The sequence below is a fragment of the Schistocerca gregaria genome, chromosome X, assembly GCF_023897955.1.
Source record: "Schistocerca gregaria isolate iqSchGreg1 chromosome X, iqSchGreg1.2, whole genome shotgun sequence".
Classification (NCBI taxonomy): domain Eukaryota; kingdom Metazoa; phylum Arthropoda; class Insecta; order Orthoptera; family Acrididae; genus Schistocerca; species Schistocerca gregaria.
Window position 1 is genome coordinate 792007891 of NC_064931.1, and position 14714 is coordinate 792022604.

The 14714-nt window shown below is 42.9% G+C and overlaps 1 protein-coding gene across 1 annotated transcript in view; it reads left to right on the forward strand.

The window, feature by feature from the left end:
• LOC126298324 (uncharacterized) overlaps window positions 1–14714 on the forward strand; it is an 897680-nt gene that overhangs the window by 616767 nt on the left and 266199 nt on the right. Inside the window, exon 6 of the mRNA XM_049989621.1 lies at window positions 9787–10132. Coding sequence (XP_049845578.1) covers window positions 9787–10132 — 346 coding nt within the window. The remainder of the gene's footprint in view (window positions 1–9786; window positions 10133–14714) is intronic.

Sequence of the window (14714 nt, forward strand, 5' to 3'; positions counted from 1 at the left end):
AATCCAGCACGACATCTGAGAACGCGCAACAGAAACTGACCCCAGTTCTAGTTAATACATTACTCAACCACAGCAGCGTCTCTGCACATAAACGTATGCGGACCGGAGTCCCATGGCAAAGAGGATTGAACCACAACTCCCTTTGTGCGTTTAAAGCAAACATTCCCGAGTGGACCACGTGGCATGCTCGGCTCGACCCTGACTGGTTGCCACAGCCCCTCACCATAGAATTTCCCGCAGAGTGTCTGCAAACACAAAAATCTGTTCCGAAAGTTCCAGCTGTCACAGATAACTTCCATTTTAAAAGCACTGTGTTACGAGAAAAGGAAAATCGGCTACTTCATACTCCATGCAAAAATCGGAGTTCTGTCTGAAAAATATCTGTTATTATATCTTCATTTAAATGCACTGTAACAGAGAGAACGTTAAGGTAATTGATATGTGTAAACCAAATACGTTATAAACGTGTTTTAGATGAGATAATATGAAATTTGAAGTTTCCTTTTCGGCGTTTACCTACCTGACATATGGATTATATTGTGAATCCGTTGCGAAGACTACAACACTCCAGTTCACTTTCGTACATTCCCCATAGAAGAGCGTCTTTGGTATCTAAATCACGCAGTTATCTCTCTCTCTCTCTCTCTTTGTTAAAAATTTCTTTTACATTGTAATCAACGGTTTTACTCAATCCATTACACTTAAGTGTAACTGAGCAGCAAATTCTCTGTGGTTTTGCTTAGCTTTAATGAAATTCTGTATATCAAATCAATCCAGTATCAAGATATCTGCCTTACGATAGTAGTGAAGAACTGATAACAGCACAATAAAATAATAACAAGGCAATAACCCTGCAAATCAGTCATTCAAATTTAGTTAACTCAATAACTTCGTGGAGAGCAGTATCAGAAACCTATAGATGATAATGTCAGCTCATGTAGGGACAAACGCTTTCAAAAATTTAATATAAAGCGAACAATCTGACTTTTAATGAAGCAATTCACTGAAAGTTTTATGTGTGAGGGTATGTTTGCAGATATCAGCATGATAAAGTCTGTGGTGATTTGTAATTTTATATGGTTCGTAGCATTGGTCGAGAAAATTATAACGTAGAAGTGGCAATGTAAATTTTGAGGCCTGCCGCGTAGAAGTTAAGAACTGATTAGTTTTTGCTTTACTGCATTTTAGGCTTCTGTTGGTGCTTTTCGGTTTACTGTAAAAGTAGAGTCGTTAGTGATCCCATAAATACCGTAAAAGTAAGAAGGAAACCTCCACCTTGCCTAGCTGAAGAACTGAAACAGCTCATATACATCAGAGACGCTGCACATCGGGCACACAAATTATGCCCCTGAAAATCAAATTGCTTTCAAGCAGAAGAGCAACAGATTCAGTCAAAGCTCACGCGTAACCCTACATTAACCTACAACAGAAACAGATCAGCTGTTCTGTGGATAAACGTGCGTGGTTTTGGTATAGGCAAACTAAAAGCTGCTGATGATCCCATTGTCCCAACCGAAGAACTAAACCGATACTTCACATTACCTACAACCATAATTGAACCACAACAGAAACAGAGACTCATTGATTATATCAGGGGTGTAAACGACTGTAGCTACAAAAAATTCTTATAAGGCATGTTGCTGGAATACCGTCAATGGACACGATGGCATCACAGTCCAAAAGGGTGAAGTGTATTACCGACCCACTACTGCGCACTCTAACAGATATCTTCAAATATTCCTTAACGACTAATGTTTTCGCTGAGGCCTGGAAGAAGGGACTCGTTAAGACACTACCTGAAAAGGACGTTGCCACAGCACCGTCTGATTACCGCCCTACTTGCATTCTTCCTGCACTGACCAAAGCCTCAGAATATAACTACAAACAACTTACTAGACGAATGCCACTCATGTTTCCGTTAATATCGCAGCACAACATTTGCTTTAAAAAAGGTAATAAACAACATGAAGCTTACCACGAATCTACAAGAGGTAACTAACATGTGCTAACATGAGCTTCAACAGGGTCTTTGACATTGTCGCCTTAGACATCTTGCTTGCCAAACTTATCAGCCTAAATATCTCGCCAACTACAGTGCAGTGTGACGATGTAGACTTTCCTGGCACATTAATAGATCACATTCTTGTCGCTTGATCAAACTGTCATCTGCGCACAATATTTCTGATCTCCAGTGTAACTGTTTCGCTCATACCTGCCGTTACGGCAGCAATGCGTATGTCCTGCACCATTAAGTCACAATGGAGGCAGGTAGTATCACGCATCCCCTATGTTCTTATACTCTTTTCAGTGTACGTAAATGATATGTCAACAGCTTTGCCCTGCTGGAAATACCAAATGTACGCTGATAGTCTCCGGTTGTATATAAGTGCAAAACCAATAAATCAGGGTACAGCTATCGAGAATCCAAATTCCTACCTGTGTGCACTATCAAAATGGGCGCTGCATATGGGATTAAAGCTTAACGCATTCAAAATCCAAGCAATATTGGTTGGTCATTCTAGGCTCATTACCCTGAAATATACCTACTACGTTTAACCCTAAATGGGACAAATCTCAACTTCTCTACTTCAGCAATCGGTCTAGAAGTAATAATAGATGAAAATCTAAATTGTACTGAGCACATAATTGTAATGTGCAAGAAGGAATCAGCATTTCTCCATGTGCAACAAAAATTTAAAAAAGTTCTTCCCTCTTCACCTGCGAAAGAAACTTTTACAAGCATTTATACTTCCATTCATTGATTACAGCGATTTTAGCCTACAAGGCATTTCTCAAGATAGCTCACGGCTCCTGGAACTTGCTATGAATGCCTGTGTTCGTTATATCTGTGATGTTCGACTCTTTGATCGTATTTCACCATCAAATGCACAGCTATCCTGGCTGAGTGCAGACAAGAGCAGAGATTTCCACACCCTCTGTCTTCTCTACTGTCTTATCAACAAACACAGTCCGTCATATCTCTTCTCGACCTTAACGCTCTTGTCTGAGCAACGTGGCAGAGGCACCCGTTCCCACCAGAGCAAAATATTTTCTGTCTCATTCCACCGTTCAGCCACTTGCTCGAAGTCCTCATTAGTAGTAGGAAATAATCTCGCGTATTGTATTAGAGAACTGAATAACATCTCCAGCTTCTCAAGACTGTTAATAAAATATCTGTTATGATTACCATGGTCCCTGAACGCACTCGTTACCCTTTTGCATCCTTCTTTCCAACAAGATTTTCTTCATTTCACAGTATTCTTAGCTGAGTCACTCTTTAAATTTCCTTTCCCCAGAACTCGCTATATCAGAAAACGTTTATTTTGTGTACATATAAATTCTTTTTATATTTGCTGCTATAATAATAATAATAATAATAATTGTTCTTGAGATGGTTTGCTTAAGATGAATTAATTGTTTAATTTATCTTTTTTTTACAGGCCTAACTTGTTCTTATTCTTTTCGTTTATTTTATTATTCAATATCTGGTATAATAATTTTTACTCAAGATTTTCTTTTGACAATAAGGGTTGTTATATTTCATTTGGTATAACTGCTTTACTATTTGTTGCTGTTTTTGGTGGTAGTCTTTTGTCTTGATTAATTTTTCCTATTCCTCATGTGATTGTTTTACCTTGTTATTTGAAATTTTTAACAATTGCTGTTGATATTTTAGGTGCTTCTTTAGGTTATCTTATTTCTAAGTTTGATATTTATCACAATTTATTTTCTTTGAATATATTGTCTTTTGTTAGATTTACTGGTTCTATGTGATTTTTACCTTTCCTTTCAAATACATTTGTTAGATATATACCTTTAAAGTTGGGTCATTATTCATCGAAGTCTTTTAGTTATGGTTGGGGTGAGGTATCAGGTGGTCAGGGTGTGTATAGATTATTCATTTATTTAATAAATGATATTGGAGGTTGCTACAACACAAATTTTAAGAGTTACCTTTCAACTTTTATTTTTTGGGTATTTACTCTAGTGATTTTTCTTATACCTAAATAGCTTGTAATTATAGTGTGATACTGAAGATGTTAAGGAAATGTTTTTATTTTTACATATTTATAAATATAATTTATATTATTTTTACAGTAAAAATGTAATGTTTTATTTAAACTATATAAATGTTGGAAATGTTAATGGAGTTTATTAGCAACTTACATATGGTTTTTACATATCCTTAATTGGATCTTTATAGTTCAATTATATTATTAACAGTAATATGTCTCTTTTTGGCTTCAATTAATAAAGAATAAGGGTAATTATTTACCAACCTTTCAGGTCGAAACTGACTGCAATATTTCGCTTCTTATTCTGTTTAAGGTTGATTAGTTATATCATTACTTTCTGAATGTACCATATATGTTATAGTTGTTATGCTAATTGTGGAGCCCCTTAATTTCATCCATGGTATAGTCCACCTAATAGGACTAGAGAGGATGAATATTGTTGATACTGTTAGGATTATAATGCCTGATGCTTTTAAAATAATTGCAGTTGGTAGAATGAATGCAATTTTTACATCAAAGATTAGAAAAATTACAGCAATTTGAAAGAATTGGATAGATAATGGTATTCGTGCCGATGTTTTTGGTTCAAATCCACATTGAAATGGTGATCTTCTTTCTCAGTCATCGATAATTTTTTTTTGGATAGTGTTGTTGTGAGGATTATAACAATTATTGGTATAATAATTCTAATAAAAGCTCTCATAGATAGGACTAGGATAGTTTTTCTTGATTTATATGTCTTTCTGATTGGAAGTCAAATGTACTATTTATAGTAGAAAAACAATTATCTACCTCATCATTAAATTGAATCTGAACTATATGCTGTACATTTGCATACTTTTGTAGGTTCATGTAGTGATATATGTGCCCCTGTCTGTGAAATGTGTTGTAAATAGAGTTAGTAATAAAGAAGCAACAAATTAAATCCTTATGCATGATGTGGCTATTTTTCACGAAGCTCAGTGTTTGACATCATATGTCCTGAACTATGTATCATAGACTGCTATATTTTTCTGGGTACATTCAGCTATATATGAGGATACTGCCCACGAAATACGTTGCGAATAGAATTGCTAGCAAAGTGGTAATATCGTGCTGTAGTTCAGTGTTTATACGCCGTATCTCCTGAGCTAAGTGTATAATGATGTAATTTTATTGGTGTTCTCAGTGGTGTATGTGAATACTGTCGAAAAATATTTGTCACGAATACAGTTATTAGTAAAGAAGTCATAAACTAGAACATCATAATTCATGTGGCAGTTTTACTATATGAACAGCGAAAATGTGGTAAGTGACAAACTTTTCCCCTTTCATGTTTTTACGGGGATCGTCATCGACAAAGTTTCACAAAGATTTGAAATTATGAGTAAAGACTGTTGCAAGTCTGTAAGTGCTCACATTCTGAAATACTGGATAGCGAAAGTATGGGCATTCTCGCGTCGAGTGCTACACTGCTTTTTCAACAACACCCCTACACTTTTGATTGGTGGATGGTTCTCACACCCACATTGATCTTTACAGATAGTAAATGATACACTACTGGCCATTAAAATTTCTACACCACGAAGAGACGCGAAATATAGCCGACAGAAAGAAGATGCTGTGATATGCAAATGATTAGCTTTTCAGAGCATTCACACAAGGTTGGCACCGGTGGCGACACCTACAACGTGCTGAAATTAAGAAAGTTTCCAACCGATTTCTCATACACAAACAGCAGTTGACCGGCGTTGCCTGGTGAAACGTTGTTGTGATGCCTCGTGTAAGGAGGAGAAATGCGTACCATCACGTTTCCGACTTTGATAAAGGTCGGATTGTAGCCTATCGCGATTGCGGTTTACCGTATCGCGACATTGCTGCTCACGTTGGTATAGATCCAATGACTGTTAGCAGAATATGGAGTCGGTGGGTTCAGGAAGGTAATACGGAACGCCGTGCTGGATCCCAACGGCCTCGTATCACTAGCAGTCGAGATGACAGGCATCTTATTCGCATGGCTGTAACGGATCGTGCAGCCACGTCTCGCTCCCTGAGCCAACGGATGGGGACGTTTGCAAGACAACAACCATCTGCACGAACAGTTCGACGAAGTTTGCAGTAGCATGGACTATCAGCTCGGAGACCATGGCTGCGGTTACCCTTGACGCTGCATCACAGGCAGGAGCGCCTGCGATGGTGTACTCAATGACCAACCTGGGTTCACGAATGGCAAAACGTCATTTTTTCGGAGGGATCCAGGTTCTGTTTACAACATCATGATGGTCGCATCCGTGTTTGGCGACATCGCGGTGAACGCACACTGGAAGCGTGTATTAGTCATCGCCATACTGGCGTACCACCCGGCGTGATGGTATGGGGTGTCATAGGTTACACGTCTCGGTCACCCCTTGTTCGCATTGACGGCACTTTCAACAGTGGGCGATACACTTCAGATGTGTTACGACCCGTGGCTCTACCCTTCATTTTATCCCTCCGAAACTCCACATTTCAGCAGGATAATGCACGACCGCATTTTGCAGGTCCTGTGGATACAGAAAATGTTCGACTGCTGCCCTGGCCAGCACATTCTCCAGATCTTCACCAATTGAAAACGTCTGGTCAATGGTGGTCGAGCAACTGGCTCGTCACAATACGCCAATCACTACTCTTGATGAACTGTGGTATTGTGTTGAAGCCGTATTGGCAGCTGTACCTGTGCACGCCATCCGAGCTCTGTTTGACTCAATGCCCACGCGTATCAAGGCCGTTATTACGGCTAGAGGTGGTTGTTCTGGGTACTGATTTCTCAGGATTTATGCACCCAAATTGCGTGAAAATGTAATCACATGTCAGTTCTAGTATAATATATTTGTCCAATGAATACTCGTTTATGAACTGCATTTCTTCTTGGTGTAGCAATTTTAATGAACAGTAGCGGATATGTACCAAGTATGGGTGAAATCGGTCCCGTGATTTAGAAGGAGATATGGAACCTATACACATACATAATTTGTATAATTTTTATGGATAATATTAACTAGCGTAGCACAGTAATGCTTAGCGTAAGGAATGTTTGAATACAATCCTCAGACAATATTATATTTTTGTAGAAGCATATGTGTCCGATACCACTCGGTCTTTTGCTGAATGGTGCTACAAGAATGATTTGATCATCTGCAGCCGACTGGGAACTTCAAGTTAGTTGTGAGGCGAGGTTTGCCTGTTCGGCAGTGGAATAGGATGCTTACACAAACAATTCCCCTTCCCACCCCACTAAAGAACATATGAAGGGCTTATTTCAATATTGGTACAAGTCCATTACCTGCACTTTTTTGCCTATAATGCTTCTGAAATCAGTGAGCCAAACAAACAGTATGAAAGGTTTAAGAACGTAGGCTTTTGCGGCCGGTGTCATATTGATTAAAATTCTTCTGGGTATTATGCCGCTAAAAATTAACAACAATAATAAAGTAAAACCGACGTTTCGACCGAATTGCAACGGCCTTCCTCAGGGCCCGAGTGGTTTTGCATACAGATAGGTGTTTCTATTTATTACAGACTATCGATGTATGACGTCACTGTTGTAAAACTTTTAATTGGCCCTCTAATATGATTGGCTAGTCATGACGTAAGGGAAGATTGAAGGAAAAAGGCTATTCGTGGATGTCCATGTCCTCAACGATTGATAGCTGTCCGCCAATCAGCGTTCGGGCTCTGGTCGGCAAGTTTTCCTTCTGGTGTGCGCGGAAGTGGACTGATGGTTGCTCTACAGATTATTGTGCAGATACGTCCGTGTCCTGTGTCAAAAGTATTCTGTTCTGCATACGTTAACTGCCCGAGCCTACCGGATAAGCGATGAAAATAACATCAAAGAAGAATTAAAGGAGCTACAACACACATTTCGTGCCAACAGCTATGATGACAACATAATTTAGCGAAAACCAAAGGGAGCAGATCACGAGAAGAAGGCAAAGAAGAGAATCTTCTACTGGTACACTTACCACATGTAAAAGGCGCCAGTAAACGGCTAGGCAATGTCCTTCGCCGTCGAGGTTTCAAACCGTTTTTTCGAAGCAGTCACGGGATCCACGAAATGATAGGTTCCATCAAGGATGCAGTCAACAATCTCAACACTGCAGGTGTTTACGAACTACGGTGTGAGTGCGGAACTACCTACATGGGAGAAACAGGGAGACCTGTCAGCTTACGAGTAGCAGAACACGAACGCTATGTACGATTACAACATCATAATACGTCGGCGATAGCGGAACACCAAAGTGACTGTGGAAAACCTATCAGGTTCCAGAAAGCCTAGTACTGTCGGAAGAATCGTGGATGCGAGAACGCAAAATACGGGAGGCGATGGAAATTATTAAGCAGCCTGACAACATCAACAGGGAAGATGGTTCAAGCCGGCCGGTGTGGCCGTGCGGTTCTAGGCGCTTCAGTCTGGAACCGCGTGACCGCTATGGTCTCAGGTTCGAATCTTCCCTCTGGCATGGATGTGTGTGCTGTCATTAGGTTAGTTAGATTTACGTAGTTTTAAGTTCTAGGGGACTGATGACCACAGCTGACCACAGTCCCATAGTGCTCGGAGCCAAGATAGTTCAAAAAAATGTCTCTGAGAACTATGGAACTTAACTGCTGTGGTCATAAGTCACCTAGAACTTAGAACTACTTAAACCTAACTAACCTAAGGACATCACAAACATTCATGCCACAGAAGATGGCTACAAACTCCCGGCGTCCAGACTGCCGGCCATCCCAGTCCAACGGGCCGCGAGCGGTCGCGGGGCAGAAGCCACACGGGACACGGACGTATCAGCAGTAGATCGCACACCGGGAGGAAAACTTGCCGACCAGATGCCGAACGCTGATTGGTGGACAGCTACCCATCGTTGAATACATGGACATCCACGAATAGCCTTTTTTCCTCCCATCTTCCCTTACGTCATGACTAGCCAATCATATTAGAGGGCCAAATAAAAGTTTTACCACAGTGACGTCAGACATCGATAGCCTGTAATATGGTTCAAATGGCTCTGAGCACTATGGGACTTAACAGCTATGGTCATCAGTCCCCTAGAACTTAGAACTACTTAAACCTAACTAACCTAAGGACATCACACAACACCCAGCCATCACGAGGCAGAGAAAATCCCTGACCCGCCGGAAATCGAACCCGGGAACCCGGGCGTGGGAAGCGAGAACGCTACCGCACGACCACGAGATGCGGGCGATAGCCTGTAATAAATAGAAGCACCTATCCCCACGCAAAACCACTCGGGCCCTGAGGAAGGCCGTTGCAATTCGGTCGAAACGTCGGGTTTAGTTTATTATTGTTGTTAGTTTTTAGCAATGACGAAGCATAATACCCAGAATAATTTTAATCAGTAAGTATGAAAGGTTCATCTCTAGCAAGAAGCCATATGCTTGAGTATTTCTGGTATCTCAACTGCAGATTTTTCAGCGGTCATTTAACTTAAGGACTACGTATTTCAAACTGAACAAAGATGGCCGCGCGGGATTAGCCGAGCAGTCTGGGACTGTGTGGCTGGTCCCGGCGGAGGTTCGAGTCCTCCCTCGGGCATGAGTGTGTGTGTTTGTCCTTAGGATAATTTAGGTTAAGTAGTGTGTAAGCTTATGGACTCATAACCTTAGCAGTTAAGTCCCATAACTTTTTTAAAAAAAAGGACTTGTACCACTATTGAAATAAGCCCTTCGTATGATACGTGTTAGTTTAAGTGAAGTATGATTTCAGCTCACAAAGCAGATGTCGCGTTGTGTGCAGGCGGCGTGGAGCGACCAGTTCGTGTTCAACGTGCACGCGCGGAGCGTCTTCCCGTGCGAGGACGGCGTGTCGGTGCTGTTCCAGTACCCGGAGTGCATCCTCGCGTCGGCGGACCGCATCCGCGTGTTCGCGCGGCTGCGCGCAGACGTAGCGTCCGTGGCGCCGCCGTCTACGCTGGTGTACGCGGCTGAGGCGCGCGTGACGCGCGGCCAGCACGCGCTGCGCTTCCCCTGCTCCGTCTTCTCTGAGCGCTACGTGGAGTACTGCTTCGTCTACGTCAGCCAGGCCGTCACCGGCGCCGTCTCCGACCTGCGGGTCGACTGCGTGCCCACCATGCCCGTGTCTGGTAGGTGAAGTTGCGCATCGGCTTTCGCAGTAGTAGGAGCAGCTTGCCGCTGCGCTCGCTTTGCCCGAAGAGTTCAAGCCCGGCCAGTCAGAACGCTGCCTTTCTCCGCGGCCGTGCGTGGACGCTGTTGCGTTACGGCAGCACTTGACGCGGCGGACAGCTGCCACACTACGTTTACACGAGGCTCCCAAAATTGGTTTTCGGAAAACAATTTCCCGAAACAGCTTCTGGACGGTCACGTAAAAACTTCAATATCGATTCTGAAAATCCGTTCTGGTTGACTGACTTCATCTCCCGCAGTCGATTTTCGCTCCCATTTAACCCTTTCACTGCTGAATGATCTTTAACAGTGCGCATATTCATGTGCGGCAGGGAAGCTCTGCACATCGGTGCTTGTGGCTCAGAGTGCTAGTGTGTGTGGTGCGTTGCGTCCGTATCGTCGTAAGTTCGTACGTATTTATTCTCCCCAATAAGTTCTTAAAATACAATGTACTTTGAATATTCCTTACTGTTGAAGTTCGTAAACTAGATAACGTTACAAAGGAGCACATTTCAGAAAGTATTTTTGCCGTAAATATTTCGAAACAAGGCACAACATACAGTCCCACACCACACTATTTACAGTAGTAACGCGTGATTCCTTTCGTTTTTCCTTCTTGTTTCATATGACGCATCCTATTACAAATCTATGCTGTCTTCTGCCTTTCTCGAAGTCACAATGGACTTTGTTCGTCTGTTGGATGACCTTCTGATGCTTTCCTTTCTTGGTAGTATGCCTCGAGAATCTCAAAACTGATGCCAAAAGGAGATTCGGCGACTAAAGTTCAAATGGTTCAAATGGCTCTAAGCACTATGGGACATAACATTTGAGGTCATCAGTCCCCTGGGCTTAATAGTACTTAAACCTAACTAAGGATATTACACACATCCATCCCCGAGGCAGGATTCGAACCTGCGGCAGAGCGGTCGTGCGGATCCAGACTTAAGCGCCTAGAACCACGCTGCCACACCGGCCGGCCAGGCTGCATTCCCGTCAGCTGTCTGAATATTTATACGCCAGTAGAAACTCAGTTTCACATTTTCCGAGTAATCTGATCTATAGTGCCTCGTCACAGAGTAATAACGCAATTACGGTTTTTTCGGCTCGTTTCCCGTTTAATATCTTTTTTCTATGAAAGGATGTTCAGAATAGCGAAATAGCCTGTACTGTGCAATCACCAAAACGAATAACACAAAACATAGAATAATGCAATAACCCTCAGAAGAGACATGTAGATGTGACGCCGGCCGCGGTGGTCTCGCGGTTCTAGGTGCGCAGTCCGGAACCGTGCGACTGCTACGGTCGCAGGTTCGAATCCTGCCTCGGGCATGGTTGTGTGTGATGTCCTTAGGTTCGTTAGGATTAAGTAGTTCTAAGTTCTAGGGGACTGATGACCACAGCAGTTGAGTCCCATAGTGCTCAGAGCCATTTGAACCATTTGCTATGTACATGTGACAGCACAAAAGGTGCCGGTAGCTGAAATGAGAAATGACCGCCATGTTACACAAAAGTCAATCGTACTGCATAGTGTGCAGTACAGCGCATAAAAGTAAAGAGCACTCGTAACTGTGTGATTTTGGGAGTGCGCCATTTTGACACTCACCACGAAGCATGTGCGCTCTAAAGACGCAAAGCAAAATCTGCTCGTTGTTATTCCTAAAAATCGAGACGTGTAAAAGATACACGAAGTTGTGAGGTTGAGCCATGGGTGGGACAACAGTAAGAAACATCTGAATATCGCTGCCCATAACATGGTGCCTTCGTAGATTTTACAAAAGACTCGTTCTCAGTTTTTTCATCAAAGAAATGTTTTCAGTATTTTCAATAAATAATACTTTAGTTTCCTTCGAAGAATGGTTAATTTTTTTCAGAGAACAGCCTTATTTTTACGATGAAGAGCTCTTTTATATGTATAAACTATGTGATCCAAAGTGTTCGGACACCAGGCTGAAAATGACGTACAAGTGCGTTGGGCCTTCCATCGGTAATGCTGGAATTCAATATGGTGTTGGCCCACCCTTAGCCTTGATGACAGCCTCCACTCTCGCAGGAATTCGTTCAGTCAGGTGCTGAAAGGTTTCTTGGGGAACGGAAGCCCATTCTTCACGGAGTATTGATGTCGGAGAGGTATCGATGTCGGTCGGTAAGGCCTGGAACGAAGGCGGCGTTCCAAAACATCCCAGAGGTGTTCTATGGGATTCAGGTCAGGACTCTGTGGAGGCCAGTCCATTACAGGCATATTGTTGTTGTGTAAACACTCCGCCACAAGCCGTACAATATGAACAGGTGCTCGATCGTGTTGAAAGGAGCAATCGCCATCTCTGCATTGCTCTTCAACAGTGGAAAGCAAGGAGGTGCTTAAAACATCAATATAGATCTGTGATGTGATAGTGCCATGCAAAACAACAAGAGATGCAATGCACCTCCATGAAAAACACGACCATACCATAACACCATCGCCTCCGAATTTTACTGTTGGCCCTACATACGCTGGCAGATGACGTTCAGAAATGGTTTAAATGGCTCTGAGCACTATGGAACTTAACACCTGAGGTCATCAGTCCGCTAGGACATAGAAGTACTTAAACCTAAGTAATCTAAGGACGTCACACACATCCATGCCCGTGGCAGTATTCGAACCTGGGGCCGTAGCGGTCGTGCGGTTCTAGACTGAAGCGTCTAGAACCGCACGGTCACATCGGCCGGCCAGATGACATTCACCGGGCTTTCGCCATACCCACACCCTGCCATCGGATCGCAACACTGTGTACCGTCAATCATCAATCCACACATCGTTTTTCCACTGTTCAATCGTCCAATGTTTAGACTCCTTACAGCAAGCGAGGCGTCGTTTGGCATTTACCGGCGTGTTGTGTGGCTTATGAGCAGCCGCTCGATCATGAAATGCAAGTTTTCTCACCTCGCGTAACTGTCATAGTACTTGCAGTGTATCCTAATGCAGTTTTTAATTCCTGTGTGACGTTCTGGATAGATGTCTGTCCATTACACGTTACGACCCTCTTCAAGTGTCGGCGGGCTCTGTCAGTCTAAAGACGAGGTCGGCCTGTACGCTTTTGTGCTGTACGTGTGCCTTCATGTTTCAACTTCACTATCAAATAAGAAACAGTGGACATAGAGATGTTTAAGAGTGTGTAAATCTCGCGTACTGACGTATAACACGAGTGATACCCATTCACCTGACCACGTTCGAGGTCCGGGAGTTCCGCGGAGCGCCCCATTCTGCTCTCTCACGATGTCTAATGACCACTGAGGTCGCTGATATGGAGTATCCGGCAGTAGGTGGCAGCACAGTGCACCTAATATGAAAACGTATGTATGTGGTTTAATGCCATCCAGTTGACCGTAAAAATAGTGCTGGGGATAGCACATGACGATATTGAAAGTGTAGTTTTTCACAAAATCGCCATGAAATATATAACCACTAGCACATTGGGAAAGAAAATGTAATGTGCTGCCAGTGCGGCTTCATAGGCCTTGGTATTCGCTGTATTGTCGAGCGTGTTGTAATGTTTCTTTACCGATCCTCGAAGGAATAATTGATTTGCTCCAGGTTATGCAGCGCAACTGAAATATTACGTACTGCTGCCATGCGACGCACAATATTTACACAAAGGAGGAAACGTACCCTAAACAAATGACTAACTTTTACCTCGTGTTTATTGATTTTCTCTAATGTGTTATACACTTCTCAATGCTACGACGGGAGTTAAATAAGTAATCAAATACATTTTTTAAAGCAGTTTGGTTTTATTCAAGATTCATTCCAATACACCATATTGTCCCTCACTCTTCTAGCTAAAACTCCAATTTTCCAACATAAACTCCGTTCATTGTAACGGCGTTACGTCACCTTATTGTAAGGGCCTATATGGCTACATGATACCACACAGTTGGTGGGAGTCGGAGCCAACGTCTTGCTGCGTCAATAACCTCCCCATCATCCACGTAATGCTTGTCGCGGAGTGCCTCCTTCATTGGGCCACAACAGATGGATGTCGGAAGATGCGGGTTCCAGGCTGTAAGGTGGAAGAGGAACAACTGTCCATCGATGTTTTGTGAGCTGTCGGGTGCGCAGACTACTGTAACGGCTTGCGTTGTCATGGAGAACGAGAAGTTCGTTTGCATTTTTTTGGCAGCGAACTAGTTGAAGTCTTTTCTTTTGTTTGCTGAGGATAGCACAATACACTTCAGAGCTGACAGCTGCACGATGAGGGTGAACATCAAACACAAGAACCCCTTCAGAGGCCCAGGAAACAGTCGCCATGACTTTACCAGCTGAAAAAAATGGTTCAAATGGCTCTGAGCAGTATGGGACTTGACATTTAAGGTCATCAGTCCCCTAGAACTTAGAACTACTTAAACCTAACTAACCTAAGGACATCACACACATCCATGCCCGAGGCAGGATTCGAACCTGCGACCGTAGCTGTCGCGCGGTTCCAGACTGAAGCGCCTAGAACCGCTCGGCCATACCGGCCGGCTTTTACCAGCTGAGGGTGCGGCTTTTCTTCTAGGGAGAGG